Below are 21,861 nucleotides of genomic sequence, written 5' to 3'. Positions count from 1 at the left end.
CAGATATCCCAGAAAGCTGAGTCACTCTTTGTAATCATACTCCCACCCTGCTGTTATGAACACAAAACACCTATCTTTATACACACTCCAACATATGATGTTATAAGAAGATATTTAGCATACACAAGGGTTAATTAAATGAATCATTGCAGCTTCTTCAGCCCAGTACTTGTATGCATATGATGTCATACAGTATATTAGACACTGGATCAATATCTGTGCACAGAGAAGCCACACTGGCAATTATTAGTTATTTCCAGCAATACAATCAGGAGTCCAATAACCCAAAGTGGATCAAGCCACTTTCACTGTTAAATTCTGGTGTGGTTCCAGTAACAACAAAATAAACATTTCTCCAAGAGATTAATGACACAACACTATTTACACCTGTTTCTATGGTAACAGTGACCATCAGACCATACTGTATAGTAGGCCAAAGCCAAAAGGCCTCCTGCTCCTTATAAACATACACCTTATATACACATACACCTATCCATGCCCTAGTGCACATCACAGCTAAAGAGAAGCCATTTAAGATTCCCCTTGCCACTGAGCTCAATAGTTATCTCACTTGAAGTATAGCTTAGGAAAGTGAAAGCTGTATTAGTACTGCTGTTCAAAAGACTAGCTAATGTGTTAACGAATAGAGCATTCAGGTTCAGCTGTTCTGTTTTTACTATCACGTCCAAGTAGCAAACCCACAATAGCTGTTTCTCCTCCGTATTTCATCACATTGAGTCGAAACGTTATTAATAAAGTTTGGCTGTTGCATTTGGCATGGAGTGAAAATTGACTGTGTTTTAAGGACTTTACGAGAAGTAAAGTATATGTATACTTCAGGAAAAGATAAATAGTATGTTGTATATTATATTATTATCATACTATTATATATAAAACATCTAACAATTAACGTAGTAAATTTTATTAAATAAAGTTGTTGTTTTTTTCTGAAGTGTGTATACACATCAGCAGTACACGATAAGATATAAGCTGAGCCAAATACCACAAAGCCAAAATTATAGAAACTCCTTTAAAAATCCTTTCTCTAATGGATTCTGTAGCCACAATGTGTTTATCCCCAGGAAGATGATGGTGTGTGAAAGTCACTGGCCTCATAATGAGATAAATGTAAAAAGCGTGTACACAACACACACATGCACGCACGTACACAAAAAGAGATACACACACATGCACGCACGTACACAAAAAGAGATACACACAGAAAGACACAAACAAAGACACATACACACGTATTGCTGGGTGCAGTATAAATAGGTGAGGATATTGTCCTTGGTCAAGATAATGTATTGGCAATATAGTGGCTTAAAACTGTTTGTGTGTGTCTTCTCAGTCTCTCACATACACGTACACACAGCTCTCCATGCACATACTTTGTTGTGTCTGTGATGGCTATGGTAACCTAGCAACAGAGGTCTTTCTTCCTTTTACTTTGATCAGAATTACAAAACCGACACTGCATTTCAGAAAAGCATGGAGTGAAAACTAAATATTTCTTAAAGCGACAAATGTCACAGCTTACAAATTAAATGCACATAGAGAAAGTCAAGGAGAAAAAAAGATGATCCAAAGGAAATATGCTATTAACTAAAGAAAACAAATAGTCCAGTCTAAGTCCTGAGAAAAGCATGCTCAGTTAGAATAGAGACACTGGGAGAGAGAGAGTGAGAGAAAAAGAGAGACAGAGACTCCAGTATTTACCCTGCATACTTTGTATGGCACTTTACCATTTTAATCAATATAAAGCAATCTTTCTCTCTTCCATAATCCTGCGAAAAAAATTCCTCTTAATATATAAGTCTGTAAATCAGCTAGAGACTGCAGTCTATACTAATGACCATAATCTTTAAAAAGCCACCACAGTATACACATTAACTTTATACTGAAAACCTATTTAAACCTTTGACCGTTTCAAGGACGAAATAATTGAAAGTATGTTATGATAATACAATATGTATCACATCGGAATGTTAAGCTGTCTATTTTATTTTGCTTTAATGTCAAAATATTTTTTTTTATTTAAAACACAAATTTTACATCCTAATGAAATTACATGGAGATCGAAAGTGAGACAGTGAGAAAAAGAGAAAGATGAGCAGGAGGTATAATTTTTTATTGTGTTACAGCAGACTGTGTTCTCTGGTGTCTTAATCCTACTGTGATCTGTCCCATGCATCCCATAATCCTGCAGTGACATGGCAGCCATACAGCATGTGGCCAACAGATGTGTTTATGTATGTTCGTGTCTGTGTGTGCGAGAGACTGAGAGAGAGAGAGAGAGAGAGAGAGAGAGAGAGAGAGAGAGAGAAAGAAACGAGTTCCCTCAGGCTGCAGAAGGAGCAGTAATCACTGCTAATAGCTTTAACCATCACCTTGGTATACAGCACAGAGACTAAAGCACTTAACCTTAATAAAATTTCCTTACATTGTAAATGTATTGTTGACAGACATGCACATGTGTATGTGTGTATGCGCGGGGGTTAGCAAAGGTTTGGTGAGTCATGCATGAATTACACGCACATGACTGGCGTTTAGAATCTTGGCATGTGATCCTGACAGCACATGTGCAACGAAAGAGTTTGAGCAAGAAAGAGACAGAAAGAGAAGGATTGATTCCTCAAAACATGATTTTAAGGTACAAAAATCAAAATAAGGTATGAACAAAATGTCAGAGACTGACAGCTAACACAGTAATTACTGTCATCTTAGACTCCTTATACTATTCTTGTCTCCAGACAGGTAAGGAGTGCTATTATGCAAGACAGACAAATGGAGAGTTGAACAGGAAAAGAAAAGAGGAATGAAATAAGAGAGAGGCAGTGACTGCAGTGACTCATTTTTTTATAACTGACAGAGGGATTATAGTATCACAAGGGACCATAAGAATAATTGAGGGATGGAGTAATAAGATTGATGAAAGGATGGAGTATAGTGAGAATGATGGACAGATGTCACGTAGTGAAAATTATAGGGGATAATGAGAATGATGGAAGAACAAAGTATAATGAAATTAATAAATAAATGAAATATAGTCATGGAGTATAGTATGTAATAAATCGAGAGTGGTGGAGAGACAGTTTAGTGAAAATGATGGAAGGATAGAGTATACTGAGAATGATGGATGGACGGACTGTAGTGAGAATGATGGAGGCGTGGAGTATAGTAAGAACGATGGGGGGGTGGTGTATAATCAGAACAACAACAGATGGATGTAATAGAGTCATAATGACTGAGGAATAAAGTATAGCAAGACTGACAAAGCAATGGGTATATGGAGGGACAGAGTATAGTGTGAATGATGGAGAAATTGAAAATAGTGAGAATGATGAAGATGGAGATGGAGTATAGTGAGACTTATGAAGAGATGGAGTATAGTGAGACTGATAGACGGATATAGTACAGAAAAAAATGATGAAGGAACTGAGTATAGTAAAAATTATGGAGAGATGAATTTTAGTGAGAATGATGGAGAGATGAAGTATAGTGAAACTCATATAGAGATGGAGTATAGAGAGATTGATACCAACAAGTAACGTGAGTTTGCATAATTTGCATATATACCACTGCTATAAAATGCAACAACTGTTTTGACACATCCAGTTTCCACCAGAAGTCGTATAAGGTGAATGGCGACCACCTGTGTGCATTAAAAGTGTCACAAGATCTTAATATCAATACACCTGTTCCTGATATTTAGTAGAGCTAAACAAACATCATCATGAAGACCACAGAACAACCCAAACAAGTCCAGAGTTTGTTTATAAACAGTGGCCCAAACTATAAACATCATGTGGAATGTCATTAAATCCACAATGGAAAGAGCATGGTATAAGCACGACTTATAAAATGAGTATGAAAATAATTAGAGTAGATCAGAGTTAATCTCCAAGTATACATGAGTTACTCTAAAAAAAAAAAAAAAGGTTTAAGTGCCTTTGTTTATGCTATCTGTTTGTGCAGTGTGGGAGGAGAATAGGAGGGGCGGTTTGGCTTAATGTGTGTGTGTGTGTGTGTGTGTGTGTGTGTGTGTGTGTGGAAAACCCAAGCTTTGTCACAGTAAATGTTACAATGTGAACTTGAAGAATCTCTCTCTCCTACACACACACTAATAGTGTTCTTTCTGGGTGTGTTGTGATGTAAGCTGTAGATGCAGTGAGGGTGTGTAACAGGAGACGTATGCTGGAGATAGACAGCTGTAACTGAGACAGGATGGGAAGTGTGAGAGATTGTGTGTGGCTGCTGCTTTTAGCAGATAAGCAAGTTCCTGACTACTCGTTTTCCTGATGGCACATATTTAAACAGAAAGACTTTAAATATACTACAGCTGTTGTTATGGGATGATTAAATTATATGGTTAAATAAAGTAAAAGAATGTTTTAAAGGCCACGGATTAAAATCTGGGGAAATTGGAAGTTGGGTCAGCAGCCTTGGGCTCTTTGCTTCCTGGGCGCTGTGTGTGGCGGGCTATGTTGCACTGGGTGTTCTGGTGCCTTTCTATCATGGGAAGCAATGGCTTTTCGGTGGGATTGGAGAGGGTGGCCTGGCTTTCGGTCCCTGTGGGCCTTGGGTACCCATGATCCTGTTACCAGTTTAGTGGTATATAATTAATCATCAGTGGTAACGTGTTAATATGTGGTATTAACACATATTAACACGTATTAACACATAAATTATGTGGTACGAACATCAATGTAATTACAATGTCCTGTGCAGAGACATAGAAAAGTGAAAGCCTCTAGTTGACATTAGTCAGAGTTATTTAGTAAAGTTCTGAAAGCTAACAAATGTTAAATAGATAACTAGCAACCTTTATAATAAAATACACATGCTAGCTATGTATGAAATGACTAATCACTGTTGGGTGCCAAGTGATGTCATGTTTGAGAGTGCAAGAGAACATTGGACTGTTTAAAAAGCCTCTATTTCAAAATGGTTATTGCAGATCTTAATGGAGAGTTAACATCAGCGTGAAGTACACTTTAGACTGTTTAGACTGCAACGTCATCAGCACCCGCAGCACAGACCAGTCTCATCCTCTGACCTACACAGTCATAGCTGATAAAGTAGGTCGCTTTTATTAGGCATTGTGCTGTACTGTTCCTTGTACTGTATTCTCTCTCTTTTTTTTAGCGGCTTACACACCAACTAGTTTCATATTGCATATACTACTGTAAAAGAAAATGTAAATACTGTACACAAGTGTATTCAGGTACAGAACAATATTATTAAAGTAAAATCTAGCCAGGGAAAGAGAGAATTGAATTGACCATCTAAAGATTGATTACACTGTATAATCAATTAAATCACAGCGCTCCACTGTTTTCTACTGGTAACACAACTATTTAACATGTCAACACACTGCACATCATCACACTATGTGAATTTTAGAGCTGCTATTATTCTTGATTGTTTTTTGACAGCGTGTCACGTCATGGCTCGATGTTTAATTCTGTGGTAAAATCATATCTTCTCCAGCTGTCACTACAGACTTCACAACAGCTGAAAGCAAGACTAATGTTTGCCTGAGTAGGCATGTCACTCAGCAAGCGCGACAGACTTCACTTGTATCCTTTGTTTTCTCCATGATGAGAGCTGCTATCTACACCATCACACAGTAGAATTAGCACAGGCCACGGACAGCACGTGACTCTGCTGCATTTGACTCAGCAGTTTAAGAATGGACTTCACTGGTATGTAGTTAGGCTTTGGGCCACTGATCTGGAGGTTGTGAGTCCAAATCCCTGGAGGCCATAAGCAAGACCCTCAACTAATCCTTTGTAAGGCACTGATAGGGATAAAAGCAACAGCCAAGTAAATATTTCTAACAAACATGAGATCCCTGATTCTAATCAGGGAGTAACTGTGTAAAATAAAGATAAAAAGAATTATAAATATACTCCTAAGAGAATGTAATTTAACCCTGTGAGAAGTTTTTCATTTATTTCTTTTAGGAGGAAAACTCGATCTGCACTCCTTTATTTTTTCCAAAAGGTTTTCTCACTCACTTACTCGTCTATACCCCTTTATCCTGTGTACAGGGTTGCGGGGGGCCTGGATCCTACCCCAGGAGATCCCAGGAGAGCACGAGGCGGGGTAGACCCTGGCCATGGTGCCAATCCATCGCAGGGCATGCAGACATAAACACACTCATTCACACACTATGGGTAATTTGGGAATGCCAATTAACCTAATCTGTAGGTTGTGAGAGAAATAATGTCCATGAGAGGAAACTAGAGTACCATGAGGAAACCCACCAGGCACAGGGAGAACATGCAAACTCCATGCACACGGATCTGAGGCAGGAACCGATCCCGCACCCTGGAGGTGCAAGGCAACAGTGGATTGGTGGTTATATTGTTCAATATTTAAATGTATAATATAGCATCTTTTAGGTAATTTTGTCGAATTCAATGAATGTCCTCAAAGTCCACCTGCTGCTCTTTGTGTGACACAGCCCTGACTCTGTAAATGTTGTAGAAATGTTGAAGAACATGTTGCCGACCACACCACGCAATCCCCTTCCAGCCAATCAGCAAAAGGCGTCTGTGCTTGTTGCGTTTTTTTTATTAATATCGGTCAGCTAGCCAAGTTGTTAATCCGGCTGTGTTATACGTCCATGAATTTGGGGGCGGAAAAGATAAAAGCAAGATGTGTACTGTATCATTAATTTTTCCACAGTATCACTATTTTCTAGAAGAGTATGAACAACCAAAATGAACCAGCCCAAATATTCTAACAATCAATGGATACCTGGGTCTGAATCTTACGGCACTAAATTTTCCTTTGCTTAATTGTTACAATGTTTGTGCGGTGGACCCAGTGTGTGACATTCTCTGTACAGCTCCATAACTGGCCAATACAATCTTCGTATTTAACCATAAATATAAGGAGTAGTTACACTTCTTTGCCAGTTCGCACTTAAGAAAAGGTCATAACTGTTTTCTTTTCCTCTGGTTAGCCAAGGCTCTGTTCAACATCCTGATCCAGTCCAACCTCTAGTTTACCCCGACTCCCCTGCATCCTGTACCCACCTACTCCATCTTTAATCTGCTGAGTATTTAACCAGTTCACTATGGGCTACCCACTTTCAGGGCTGTGATGCATTTCTGATTGAAAATAGCATAAATCTCTCATCTTCTGTCTGGACTGTCTACGTTTAGCAGTACAACGAGACAGCAACATCTGTTTTTCACTGTTAATATGAAGTCATAGCACTAGGACAAAGTTAAATTTGGCATTAATTTCTATTAAAAGCTGTCTTCTTACCTTGAGTGTTGTTTATGCATGATGAAACACACAAATCTGACACGTCTCTCCAGGAACATTGAGTGTTCTTACATCCTGCACGCTCCGTGTGTAAAATTAAAACTGCCATTATAGTTCGAGACGGAAACAGAAGTGCCATTTTAGCTATAATGCGGAAGTGTTTGTGTAAGTAGCCTGTTGTCAGGGTGAGAGGATGTTAATATTGTCGAGGTGCAATGTTTTGTGCCGAAATTCTACCTGCTGATTGGAAACATTAATGAAGATGTACGGTTACATCAACATACGGTGTGAGAGATTCCTTCTGTTTTTTTTTTTAGCCATGCTGGTGTTTGACCTTTGCTATCACCCAATCTGCATGCTATTAAAAAAAATTTGATGACTGACATGACAGGTTATGTCCTATCTGCCGTTGAAGTGTTTTCAAATTGTTTTTGCTTTTTCACGTATATGAAGATATTTTCAGAAAAGACTGGACGTGTGGACTGGGTCCCAGTGAGAAGAGATTATTGTGGAAAAGTGAGAGTTCTTAAGGAAGCGGTTACGGCCCTGCCTTAGGGGACCGAAGTGGAAAGGAACATTCTTTTGGCGCCTGTTTGAAGTTCCTCAGCTTCCTCTCTGACATCATCGTTTTTCCCTTCGCTCCTTCACCACAGCTCGTCTACACTGTGCAAAAAAAATCAGTATCTGGGAAAATCATTTAGTAATTGAAACCTGCTCAGTTTTTATATCTGATCGTGTATCTCAAATTAGTTTCCTAGCCACAGTCAGGTGGAGAGGAGTGTTCGCTATCTTATCTGGATCAGTCTGCGGAGCAGGTTACATTGATATAATACACGGTTAACATAAATATAGCCTTTATTGTTTTGAAATCTTGCTTTTAATGTGGACTACGTCATGGGATACGATACACTTGCTGCTTAAGTGGTTGTTGCTAAGCAACTGGAAAATATGATGTATCAAAAATATGGAAAATATCATGTAATGTAAGCTAGCTAATGATCAATGGTGCACATAGCCTAAATATTTAATGTTCACAACATAAATGCTCCACGACAGTTGAAAGAAGACAGGCTCGTTGTTATCTCATGTTTGTCATTAGTTATGTTAGGGCATTAGAGCTGCACTGCAATTACACTACAAACTCTGATTTCTTGGCCTGGCACCGTGACCGAACTCTGAGCGGTCAACAAACCAACACTTCCAAAGCAGTAAATATTACAAGAGTGGGCAGTTCATGAGTAATCTTCCAATTATTGTGGTGAACATGTGACCCCCCATCTGATGAGAGCGTCAGTGTGTGAGCGTTTAAAAATAACCCTGATATCCCACTGTTTATTTTTCTGGTCACTTGATATCTCGTCTAATTATAAGCTTAGAAAGAAGACCATCCTCTGTCTCACTTCGAATCTCTTTATTGTACTGCATTTCCTTTCTCACTCACTCACACGCAGGTTATGAAATTTGAGATCTTAAAAAATATATATATTCTCATAAGTTTTTATGAGGCTTGAAGAATTAGAACTTCACTTGATAAACTTGCATGTCTTCATCGAGGCAGAAGCTTTCGCGCCTAAAGCGTGACTGTGAAGCTCAGCGTGTACGGCCGTGACGTTGCCGAGATGTAAATATGTAAATATTAGCATACTGCGTAGCTGAACACAGGCAGTTATTGTTAGCAGCTCCTCTCAGTCTGCGCTCCACATGCTGCCTCGGCTGCTTTTCATTAGACGCGAAGAAAAAGCCTGCTCTCTCCCTCACGTCATCCACATGCCTTTCCACTGCGTGAACTTTTATCCCTGACTCTCAGTAAGTCTCCCACCGCCACTTGTCTCTCCCCTTACCTTAACTAACCTGTATCTCTGTGTCTGGTCTTCTTTCATATCACATCATATCTTTGCACCTTTTAATGCACTTGCTTTAAAACGATTTCCTAAATTCCTGTTCTTCTCTGAGAGTACCCTGCTGTTTAAGTAGCTGTGGCAAAGAGATATATTATTCTAAAAGTTGGTAGCTTCTTAAGATGAGGCTTCTGTGTGCGTGTGTGTGTGTGACTGATCACAATTTGTTTAATAGTTTCTTTGCCTGAGTTGGCCCTTACTAAATGCTGTGCTTTTACAGTACTAACTCTCACTAAGTCCACGTCAGTGTCCACACACACACACGCGCGCGCGCGCAAGATAGCTGCTAGACCCACATCTGCTGTTAGACAATTCCTTCACATTTCAAAATTACACACACACACACACACACACACACACACACACACACACACACACACACACCATAAGCAGACATGTGACAAGCTGTGAGTTTGAATGTCTGCTGCTGTCCTTGCACGTGATGACAGTGTTTAATAGCAACATCTGGCCTGTTGCCAAGGACGCACAGCAGATCTATGAAATAGCTAACCCCCCTCCCCCCAACTGCATGTGTGTGTGTGTGTGTGCATGTGGGTGTTTGCCTTCCTCCTGCCATGTAAAAATAGATGGAAAATTACAGAGTGGCGTTCCCCACTGCTCTCAGAGGAAGTGGTGCTCAGAGCGCGAACTGCGTACACACTTTTGCACATAAACACACACACACACACACACACACACACACACACACACACACACACACACACACACTATTAGCAACGACAAAACTGCACCACGCACGCTACAACAGAACTGTTCACCACCAAAACTCTGAGGACTAAAACAGAATTAAAGGCAGTAATGGACACCAATAAACACCAGATGTGTGCCGTCAACCGCATGACCTTCTCTTTGGAGTTTCAGTGTCTCGGTTTAAACACGCTACACAACCAGCGCAGGTTCAGCCGCTGTAGCAGCAAAGCACAGGCTGGGGATTTATAGAGAAAGCAAGCAGAAAAGCAGCATCACAAACCTCTTAGTGCAGAGCAACACCATGGAGATCACACGAGTGTAAAAAAAAAAAAAAAAAGCTTCTAACACGAATACATGTGAAGAGCTCAAAAAAAAAAAAAAAACGTTGCTATGCAACATTAAATAGCATCGGTGTGTGAAATGTGACGACACTCTTTTTAGCTCACTAACCACAAAGGGGGGTGAGAAACATTCAACTTGGACGAACAGAACGTACATATATATATATATATATATATATATACACACACACACACTCCTGTACAAGCACAGACGATGGACACTAAAGGCTACAGCGGTGGGTTAACACTACAGCGTGTTTTATGATATACTAATATAATAAACAGTGTAACTAGCACACATCTATTTATTTACTGCAGTGTGTACTAATGTACTGTCACACTCTGAAATCAAACACAAGTTGCTTCACAATAAGTGTAGAAACCTTATCTTCATCTACAAGTTGATCACACACTGTGCTTTTATACCACAATATCGCTAAACAGCGATGGTCTGAGAAACTTTATTTACGCAGCTTTTATATTCGCATCACTTTCTGGCTTCATCACACGTCAATTTTTTTCTCACTCGAAAGTGGCTTGCTAGAATGTCAGCATCCATTATATGTCCCAATATATGTCTTCAACAAGTTAACACTGGTCTCAGAGCTCCCCCGAAGTGTGTGTGAGTGTTAGTGCTCTAGATATAAAGTACTACCTTTGAGACAATGCACTTTTTCACTCCTGCTTCAAACGCACAGCTTCAGTGTCTATGTAAATGAGCCACTGCTGAGTCACGCCACACCAGATAACAACAGGGCCGAGCAACGTCTTAAGGGTATTTCTTTACTTGAGGTCACATTAGGGGGCACAATCTAATCAGTGTGTTTAAGCCCAGGTCAATACAAAAATAAAAAACTCTAAAAAAAAACAACAAAAAACGGAATTTTGTTCAGTTTGTTAGTACATGTACACTACAGAACAATCTTAATGTCTTAAAATGACTTCAAAAGTGAAGTGTGCATACCACATAAGGTGCACTTTAAAACGCAGCTAGTCCTTTTGCATTGAATGCACATACAGTAAGCATAATGTTTCATAATTCTTACAGTTCTGTAAACTTTGCTACAAGGCTTGTTCATGTTTTTAGGGGCTTAAGGACGGTTGTTATAAATAAACAAGATAATTTTCAGTAAGAGGAGCTTGTTGTCTGACTCGGATTGCTGCAAGAGATGATTTATTGTCATGCTCCTATAAAAGTATTATATTTACAGTATTACAGAGATGCAAGGCAGCAAAACGTTTGAATCGTTTGAACATGACAATTCAACCTTCGTAGAACCGGTTTTACTAAACATGTCCTTGTCTAAGACATTCTCAGTTAGCCAGAAATTCAGTTTGATTTGAATAACTGTCTGGCAAAATGAAACCTAGCTTTCCATAATAACGGAGCTCGCTTACTTCCTGTCAGATTTAGTAAGTGCTTTAGCATGTATGAAGATCGGGAGAAGATGCAAAACTTAGAAACGTGAGTGTAGCATCAAACCTGGCACCCTGTAAATGTGAAACAACTATGTTGATAATGTTCATAAACTACAACACTGATAATGTTCAAACTAAACATTAGCAGTCTTCAGACGTGCAATTTTTCAATATACTGTATTTTAGTCAAAAAAATTATTAAAACTTAAGCACTGAATTAAAAAATATATAGAAGGGAAATGTCGAATTACATGAACCAGTTTACTTGGATAATAAATAACTAGTGTAAGCAACCAGAATTGTGTTTTCAGGTGTTTATTAAAACAGTGGCTCTGAAATGGTTTTTTCATGTTTTGCTTCCGAATAGCCAGACTTTCTTATATTCTTTATGCAATTTTAAGAAATACTTCTTCAAGCTTCCTGAAGGATCTTTTTACCTTTCTTTTTTGGCCATTTTTTTTTTTGTCTCAAATTTTCAGTCCAGTCCGTGTATCTGAGCAGTTTCAGAGGAAAGTTTTTTGTTTTAAAATACACAGTGACCTATGAATCATTCAAACATAAAAAAAAACATGTTGAAGAAACAGATGATGAAAGATGATCAGGCTGGTGATTAATATACTGGTCATACTGAATGTTGAGTGGATGGAACAGACGAGAGGGGAAATGAGGTCGCTGCTAAGGCTGTCACAGTACATAAACAATCGAGTTTTAAATTGTATCTTTGGGGACTTTCACAGGAAAAAATTGTTTCTAATTCTTTCATTTAATATGACACATGCTTTAAAAGTATGATAACATGGGCTATATCCCCTGTACAGATAGAGATAGTAAGTGTGTGTGTGTTTACAGGTTGGGGGATGCAGCAAAATTACAGTCAAAGATGTGTTAAGCTTAGTCTAAGCTTTAATACACTTCACACAGTCAGCAAAGACTAACAGTTTCCACACACGCCTTATGCTAATCGTGCCTCACACACAACCTCATCACACGTTTTACTTGAGTAACACCAACTCAATTCATTGGCCGCAGAATTTTGTGTATTATACCTAGAAACATCTAGGTGTGTTGAACGATTATTGTGTAATGTATGTTTAATAGAATAGACACCTAAACCATGTCATTCAGTATACAATAAAAAAAAACTCTAACAGATCGACTTGGTTCTCTAGATATACTACTCCTGTACACATACTTTCCTCTTCCCGTTGTTTTCACAAAGCTTCTGTTGTACGACACCTCAAGAGCAAAAAAACACACCCAATGCCAGATCTTGGCACTGATGTGAAATCTTCTTGGCGTGCCCAGGCCTATAATTGTGTGAGCTGGTTCAAGTTCAGAAAGATTCTTATGTAGCTTGTGTGGATTAGTGTCTCACTCTTGCTTGCTGTCTTACTTTCAAGTTTAAACCAACAGAGTAACTGGTTTGGGTGTGCTGACCTCCCTTATACTGCAGCAAAGACGATACAATATTCATGGTACACTTTCAGGCTCTGCTTTTTTTAAAATCCCAAAGTACTGATTTGTGTATGCACTATGAAGAATGGTGTGTTTTTTACATTGCAAAGCGGTAAAGGTAAAAAAATATCAGTATTTATCTAAAGTTCTTGCATGTGCTTTTTTGCTCTATAACCAAGGAGAATTTGAATAAGCAGAAGACACTGAAGAAACTGGGACAAAAAAACATGTAGTGTGTATAATTACATTAGAAATATATAGAGTAAGATGAAGACGGTGAGACTTCTTAAAATAATAAATAAATAAACGAATAAATGAATAAATTAAAATTCAAAAGACAATATGATCAAAATAAAATAGTGTAGATGCATTGTACAGCATGTAACTAAATTTTAAACTTTGCAAACTAAAAAAAAACTTTGCTCCATTAACACAAGTTATAAACTTAAAGTAATTTTGTATGAAACAGGTTTAATTTGGAATGTGATCTCTGTTCCTGAATTTCCGTTCCTGAATTTATTTGCACTGACGGAACCTGATATACTGTCTCTCCCTAAAAAAAGTTGCTGTTTCAAAAATGTAAAATTATTAGCCTACATCAAAAAAAGAAAACAATAAAGGAAGATGTGAAATTACTGGAAGTGGGTTAAAAATAGTCCAGCACATTATTAAATCTGTGGAAGAAATGTAGTCTGGAAAAAAAAATCAAAATCACTTAAACTCTTGATGAAGTTGAAGTGCAGAAAATTGACAGCAGAAATCACAGCTGTGTTTATATTACACAAAATATTACAAAGCTGTTTGACCAAAAGAAAACCACTTATTAATGACAATAATTTGTTTGCTTGGGAGAATACCGATTGGGCCTGTGGTTCAGTTTGTCCCTATTCCAGAGTGATGGGTGTGGCAGTTTAAAAAGGGAATAATTTAATAAACGATGCACCAATCATAGACAGTGTCTACTGTACAAGACTCTGGAGGCAGTGTAATGATCTGGGGTTGTTTCCGTTGGTAAGGGCAACATTATGTGGCACTAAAAATAAGGTCAGCTGACCTGAATGTACTGAATGACCAGGTTATCTCATCAATGCATTTTGTCCTGCTGACGACACAGTCTGACATTTAGGAACCAGATTGTGAAAGATTCGTTCTGGGAGCATGAGGAATCATTTTACACACAAGTTGGCGAACACATTGCGCAGCTAAAGAAAGATGAACAAAATTCTAATGTTGTGCAACTTTCTTTTTTTATGTGTATTTTGCACTTGTAGTTGCCTGCATCTAATCTTTGTGATAAACACTGTGTTTAAGTCAGCAAGTGAAAAAAAATCTTTAAAAAAAAAAAAAGCATAAAAAAAAACTATACCACCAGGGTTCTACAGTAGCTATATGGCAAAGACAACGAAGGCAAGCTAATGGGACAAACCTCAGGAGATCCTGCTAGTAAATTATTTATCATCGGCGGTCTGATTTGATATTCAGTGTCTGTTTGCTACCAACCAGCTTGGACAGGATGGCAATTATAACGCAACCATGTGTCTTTCTTCAGTGTTCATTCTCAGCCACTGATGTGCTTAAGTGCCTCATTCCCCATCACGATATCACCAGCCCCAGCTTAGGTTTCTGGTCACACCCATTTCACAAAAAAGACATGAACTGCAAGTTCCTAGTTTAGTCTTTTTCTTAGCATGTCAGGGTCTGTTACTTTCACTCTATGTCACGGTGTCTCACTCTTTCATTCTGTTTCTCATTGCGTCTCAGTCTCCTTCACCACAGCTCTGACTTTCTTTCCTGCTCTTTTAATCTCTGTCTTCGTCAGTTATCCTTACTTGCTTTTACTCTCTCTCTCTCTCTCTCTCTCGCTTCAGTCTCTGAGTCACTCTGTAAGGCGTGTGCTATAATAATAATGCCATTAATGGGTTTACCTTGAGCGAGTCGAAGCAGGCGATTACTCGGCCGTTCTCCACCTGGCAGCTCTTGGCTGGATGGGCGAATTTGCACTCAGCGTCTGAACGAGAGCACGTGCCCCTCTGGAACTCACGACACACCTCCAGTGTCAGCCATTTTGGGTCGCGAATGTGGGCCATGTTCATTGCCATGGCTAGCACAAAATTGTGTGTGTGTGTGTGTATGTGTGTTCAAGGAGGATCTGCTGGGTTGTCCTTTAATAGGGAGTCTTTCTTTGCTTCTCTTTTTCAAACAATTAACATGAAGCCTATTCCACAACAAAGTGTGTGGGGGTCAAGGGCACGACACACAATCACAGAGAATTCCCAGGCAGAAAATAAATTGAAAATGATTTACTTCTGGCTGTTTTTTTCTCTTTTTTTACACACAGGCACGCACACGGACATAAAGAAAGCTCCAATTGTAAAAATGTTCCGACTCCGAACGATCCCACTGGCACTTGGCAGCTCCTGGGTTACTGCAGCTGTGTGGAAGGTGATGCACGTGGTAGGTCTGGGGTTGGCAGAGGTGGCAGGGGTTTGCAGGATCAGAGGTCAGTGGTCACCGGCTAATGATCCAGGCCTGGTTTGGGGAGCAAGCTTGCGAAAAGCAGAGACTGGCACTATAAGCGGGTCCAAGCTGCAGCAAGAGAGGGCACTACCTTCAGTACCCACCTGGAAGACAGAGGGAGGGAGAGAAAAAAAATCAACATCTTAATCATGCATGATTGTTTTGTGACCATATGGCTGTGTATAGATGCTGAATAAAGGGCATAAAGGCCATTACTGTTGGCACTGGTTATCCAATACTGTTAGTTTAACCCCCTTTTACATTCTCTTTGCACTTTATCTCTCCTTCTATCCCTCTCTCCATGTCTCAGACTGGTTTCCCTGGCCAGCTGCACAAACCCTTCACCCACAAAAAATGCAAAGCAGTCTACTTAACACATCAGGTAGGGCAAATAAAGCACTCTGCAGAATACTTTCTACTCTCATTCTATCCCGTGCATTGTCAAACTCTAACACGCACAAAGAAGGCGTGTGTAAATTAGCCAGCATCAGTGCAGGCTTCGGCATATCAACTCTAATAGCATATCACTTACAGTGCAGCACTCAGCAGTAAAGCCATGGCAAATCTATTTAAAGAGAGACAGACATAGAGATTGATACAGAAAGCGATAGAGAGAGACAGTTAGGGAAAAAAGCGGAAAGAAAAAGAGTGAGTTTGTTTCCTTTTTCTCAAAAGTGTTGCATGATGCCAGCTATCCAATCAGAGCACGCGATGTTGCAACCGCATTCTGGGCCAGGCGCCAAGCAGGGGGGGAGGGGAGAGGCGAGAGAGAGAGAGAGAGAGAGAGAGAGAGAGAGAGAGAGAGAGAGAGAGAGAGAGAGAAAGAGAGAGAGAGAGAGAAATGCATGTGCTCTCTAGTTTGTTTTTTGAATTTGCTGCATACACACTATCACACGTTGACACTCAGTAAGCAACAGATCCTATGCAGCTACAAAATGAGCCTAAAGACAGAAGAGAAAATTTTTACCTCAAACCACTTTCAGAATTCGAACACAATGAACCTTTGGAACTTAAACAGTAGGAGTGATTACGGTCACAGGACCAGGAAGGGAGTGCATTTGATAGAGTGTGTAAGTGTGTGTAGTCCTGTACATTGCATTTGTCAGCACTGTTGTCAGATTCCTCTGTGAGCAGGCCAATGCCTGCACTGCTGAGCTCTGTGAACATTACTCTGATGATTAAAGGGGAATCATGTCTAGACTTGGAAGTTTTGATTTCTATCACTGCAGTGCAAGGAATGCATTGTGTGAGAGTGAAAATGTGTGTGAGAGAAATGGATAGATATGTATACACATTTTACTTCAAGTAATTAAATATTTCAGCTGGAAAAATTCTGTGTCTTATGTATACATGCATGTGTGTATGTGTGTATGTATGCATCTCTAGAATGCCAAGAGTGTATTAACTGTACATCATCCAAATCATGTTACAGAGAAAACTGGTGTTACACACAGACTGCTGATTAGTGTTACAGTGTTACACACAGACTTATATAGTGCACAATGCCTGGACGGATATCACCAAAGAAAAATGTGCTTAAGTACTTAAAAGCACATGACGTAGACACATTTGTATATACAACTCAGGTGCGATGGTCTGCAGTCTATGGATGTGCAATAACGGTCTGCGCATTATGCAAGCAGAACTCTGAATGCAGCCATTAGACTGTCTTGTTTTCCAAGACTGCCAGTACTTCTATCAGGAGAAATGCACTCTAACCCGCTGGTATGCAGAAGTGCTGTTTCACCTGATTGCTGATTATTTCATTCCCTTATCATGTCACAGATGCCTGTTCCTTCTGCCTGTTAACTAACTCCAAGTCTTACTTACCAAAGACATTATCCACAAAAGTTTTATACATTTTATAACACAGTTGCAGTGTTCCCCTAAATGGCAGCTGATGTGCACGCGTAAGTCATGGTAAGAAATTCAGGTGTTTCCCTCTTACTGAAACTAAAAATCATTGTTTACACATTTACTTATCTCTGGTCAGGACAATGTTAGTTTTTGAGGTCAGAAAAAAAAGAAAAAGTGCATTGTGAATGGCACGAGCCACAGCCAATAAAAGAGACTGTAAACACATCAAACACTCATCAGAGAGTAAAAGTGTGTAAAAGTACAGTATAAGAGGACACTGATTCAAGGTTGATGTGGTGTTAGCTTAAAGAATACAAACATCCAATAAAAACAACCAGACTTTATACATGTAGTTTTATTGTCTATGAAATGCTTAACTTCCCCGGAGGTGTCTTGAGAAAAGCATATGTAAGATTATCTGTAAGATTCGCAGAAGAACACTTTTCTCTTCATCCTGAGCTTATATTTTTTGCTACCAAGCTAACATTAAATGGCCAGTTCATTTAGTAAGCTATGTGCTCTGTGTGTTATTGAAGGATGAGATGAGCACAGTTACACTGCTGGATCAAGCCATCACAGTGAGAGCTATCCGGCTGATGGTAGCTAAAAGATCGTCTTTCACTGATGACACTGACGTTGACATTAATGTGCATTATAAAATGATGTATTTTATTCTCATAATAGTTCTTTTACGAGCCACGAGATTATTGCGCACAGCAAAAAAACAAAACAGTGCAATACTTAATAAAACTAGGACTGCGGGATCTGATAAAAAAAAAAAAGACATATCTGAGATATTTAACTATTAAATGTGCCATTTTGTTTTAAAACATATTTATCTAGGCCAAAATAATTGGATAATTGGACTAACACCAAATAACTGGATAAATGATCCCATTAAGAGGATGTTTGCCAAATATTTATCACCTTAAAGCTATTTTTTTAAATGTACAGTACTTTTATTTCCGACAAACTCTGCACAAATTCCCAATTGTGCGTATATTGCCTGTAATAAATTGGTACAGTAGGTTAAATGATTGCACGTGTCCTAGAACATGTCCATATTGCAAATTTTATGCGATTTATTGTGCAACACTAACTAAAAATAAGTATAACCTAAAATTTCCATATCTAGCCCTCAGTAACATTAAACAGACTGGTAGATGTTTTAAAAGCGTTCATCTGTAGCCTGAGTGCTTCAGTCTGATCGAATTCTCGAATCTGGCTCTGTGATGCAGCTTGGTCACAAACCCAGCAGCGGGCTTTAAAACAGTGTGTGGCCTCCTGGAAAGCATTATCAGTAAGCAGGTCAAGCTAAGGCCTGGAACAAATCCAAAATCCTACCAAACTCCTGTGTTTTCTGAGTAAACTAAACTGAGATAAACTAGTTTTAGTTATTTGAAGTTTAAGGAGTGATCCTGTGGTCATGAAATCTTCATCTGCTTCTTCCAGAGGAGGTTTTGGGTGTAAAGTGTAGAGAGTGATGCTGACCGGTCATTAGCAAAACCACATCGCTGCACTTACATGACTCACATACGTAGGTAATGATATGTCTCAAAAAAAAGGAAGAATTGAAAGACAGGGTTGTAAATGACAGTTGCTCTGGTAAAGTTACAGGCGACTCATTTAGAATTTGTTCAGCAATGACTAGCCAAAAAAAAAAATAATAATAATCTGCCCAAAGATTGTGGTAAGGATATACAGTATCTAAGCATTTTATTCTGCTGCATCTGTTGAGTATGCATGACCAGCACAAGCAAGAATTTCAACATTTCCTTGTGTTGTGAAATTTAGTTTAAACCCATAAAAAAACCCTCAAAATTTAAGTCTAAAAGGAGATTTTCAGGCCCGTTTATTCATGTCACCATACAGAAAAATAAGATCATCAACATCTAAGATGTGTACAGAATATCAAGTAAAAATGCGCCTATGTCTACAGAACACCACGGGCTGCTGATCCCAGCCATAAAGTTTCTTTCAGTTTTTCCTGTCAAGGGGTCACCACAGCGGACCATCCGAATCACACAAGACTTGGCACAGGTCTTTACACCGGATGTTCTTCCTGACGTAACCCTTCCATTATATCCGGGCTTGGGAGCGGCACTGCATGCATGGGGTGTGGCAACCATCGACCGCCGGGGCTCGAACCTGAATCCCAACCTCCACAACCTAGAGCCTTAGCCGCCTGAGCCACCACTCCAAAGTTGCTGATTGCAGCCATATTTGTGCTAATTTCCTTCGAGTATGAACAATGGATGGCAAGCAGATCCAGATCCAAATCCACTCACACACAAACCTCTCCGTCATGTGTCTGTGTCCCAGACCAGGATGCAGACAGATGTACCGCTATGTCCGAATTTAAATGCGACATATCTGTAAACACTTCTTGACAAACTGCCAGATTAAAAATCAAATTGCACTTTTGACAGCACGTGCTCATATCGCTATAGGCTCTTCTTCCTCCAACACATCAGAACAGAGTGTTAAAACACTAGGATTTGGGCTTTTTCCCACCTTCTTGCTCTAATCAAGAACAGTTAAAAAAAGATGTCAGCTGAGCTCTAGAGCAAATAATCTTTTCAGTGAATCCTTGTGTTGTGACTTTGTTCTTTCTGTCGATGCTGCAAAGATAGATGTGCGCGGGTCATTTCAGGGCGGAGGCCTGTCCACGCTGATGACCTATACGAGTCATCAACGGAAATAAATGTGCCCCATCGCACAAGCACAGATCAGATTGTTGAAATAAATAAATACATAGAACTGCAAACCTTGTAACTTGGACTGTTTTTGCTTCGTGTTCACACTTCATATTAAAACACACAACACACAGCTGTGTGCACCTGCACTAAATACAAACACAGAGGAAAATATGCACATGGTGTATGCGTAAGCCCTAAAACTCCTTAAACACATTACAGTCATTTTATAACATATTAATATAATCCACGTTAACCTTTACAGTCCTGCACTCACAGCACGTAAAAACTCCAAACTGCACAACTGATTCCTCCCTGAGTAAACCGACTCCTATGAATCACTCCGTCTTTCAACTCTGACCCAATAACTCGCCTGTAACAGTGATATGGTTCAGGCCTGTGTAGATCCTCGATACCTCAACACATCTTAGGGATGTTATACAGAATTGTGTATTCTGTTTTGGGGTCGGGTTGTGTTCCATGCTTAGTATTTAGTTTAAGTGTGAACCGGACTGATCTGCAGGAGAGGCGTTCACGCCCGGAGTGGGTGCCTCTCCCACCAACAGCATGTGATAGGACTTCCTTAGAACTTTCACTTTTTCCTGTAAAGTGCGACACACACAAACACACAGACACATACCACTCCCAGCCCTTTCCTAAAGCATGGAACACAACACGCCACTCCCAGGCTGTAATCTTTATGATATCGCCTGCATTCGGTAAACATTAAACCCTAATGAAAAGCTTTACATACTTCTATTATGCCACCAATAAACACGGCTTCCCAACACCATGTGTTGTTTCAAATCCGACATAGAGAAATGAACAAACTTAAAGAAACTGTTTCTGTCATCAGGGTAATAACAAGCCGTAACCAGCTGCGGGTTACCAAGCGACTTGCAACGATAGAGAGCTCAGGAGGCTCGAGCTTACAGATTCGCACTCGCAGGCATTAGTGTCGAGTTTAGCGCCGAGTACTTACATGGCGTCTTTCGAGAGGAGTGACGCACTCAAAGAGCAGCGATAACCATGCATAGACATCTCTTTCCGTCTCTCTCTTTCTTTCTAGCCTCCTGCTGATGGTCTCTCTCACGCTGATACAAACACACACAGACTCATCCAAACACACACACACACATACACACCCTCTGTCTCACACACCCTGGTGGAATCCTAGAGTGGCTGGCAGGATCCTACTGAAACGCAGTGCACCCCATATTAGGAAGCGCCAACTAGACATGTCACACTTCATTTACATTTTGGGGGCGGGAAGCTCGGCACGCAGAGTGTATGCAAAAAAAACCCAGACACACGCACACTTTCAACAAACAGACGAGGAAAGATAGAGACTGAGACAGAACAAGGACAAGAAACGAGAGAACAGCAACACTGAACAAGCCACGTGCCGTTTCAATCTAAACAAGGAAAAAAAGAGGGAAACAGAAGCTGGGTCACACCTTCACTATGCTTCCTGACACACACACACACACACACACACACACACACTGTGTGTCTGTGTGGAGTGACAGCTTTAACCTATTAAATTGCCCTGTTTCCTGTGTGTGGCAAACTAGTAGCTCTCCATGGAAATCCAAACATAGCCCCTACACACACACCACACACACACACGCACCTATACAGACACACATACTTAGAAAGTCCTGCACTGCCTGAAGGCTTTTT

At 39.8% G+C, this 21,861-nt stretch overlaps 1 protein-coding gene across 14 annotated transcripts in view; it reads right to left on the bottom strand.

The window, feature by feature from the left end:
- Window positions 1–21,861, bottom strand: part of mbnl1 (muscleblind-like splicing regulator 1) — a 58,557-nt gene that overhangs the window by 24,750 nt on the left and 11,946 nt on the right. For 12 of the 14 annotated variants that reach the window (XM_053486736.1, XM_053486730.1, XM_053486732.1 and 9 more), the window contains one exon: window positions 15,034–15,729. The exons of 1 other annotated variant lie outside the window; for it this stretch is intronic. In XM_053486736.1, the coding sequence (XP_053342711.1) occupies window positions 15,034–15,207 (174 nt within the window). In that variant the 5' untranslated portion in view covers window positions 15,208–15,729. Of the gene's footprint in view, window positions 1–15,033; window positions 15,730–21,160; window positions 21,404–21,861 lie in introns of those variants that run through there. One more of the 14 variants, XM_053486727.1, reaches the window with a different exon arrangement.

This window comes from Clarias gariepinus, chromosome 25, assembly GCF_024256425.1.
Source record: "Clarias gariepinus isolate MV-2021 ecotype Netherlands chromosome 25, CGAR_prim_01v2, whole genome shotgun sequence".
NCBI classification, from domain to species: domain Eukaryota; kingdom Metazoa; phylum Chordata; class Actinopteri; order Siluriformes; family Clariidae; genus Clarias; species Clarias gariepinus.
This window is presented reverse-complemented; position numbering and strand designations above follow the sequence as displayed.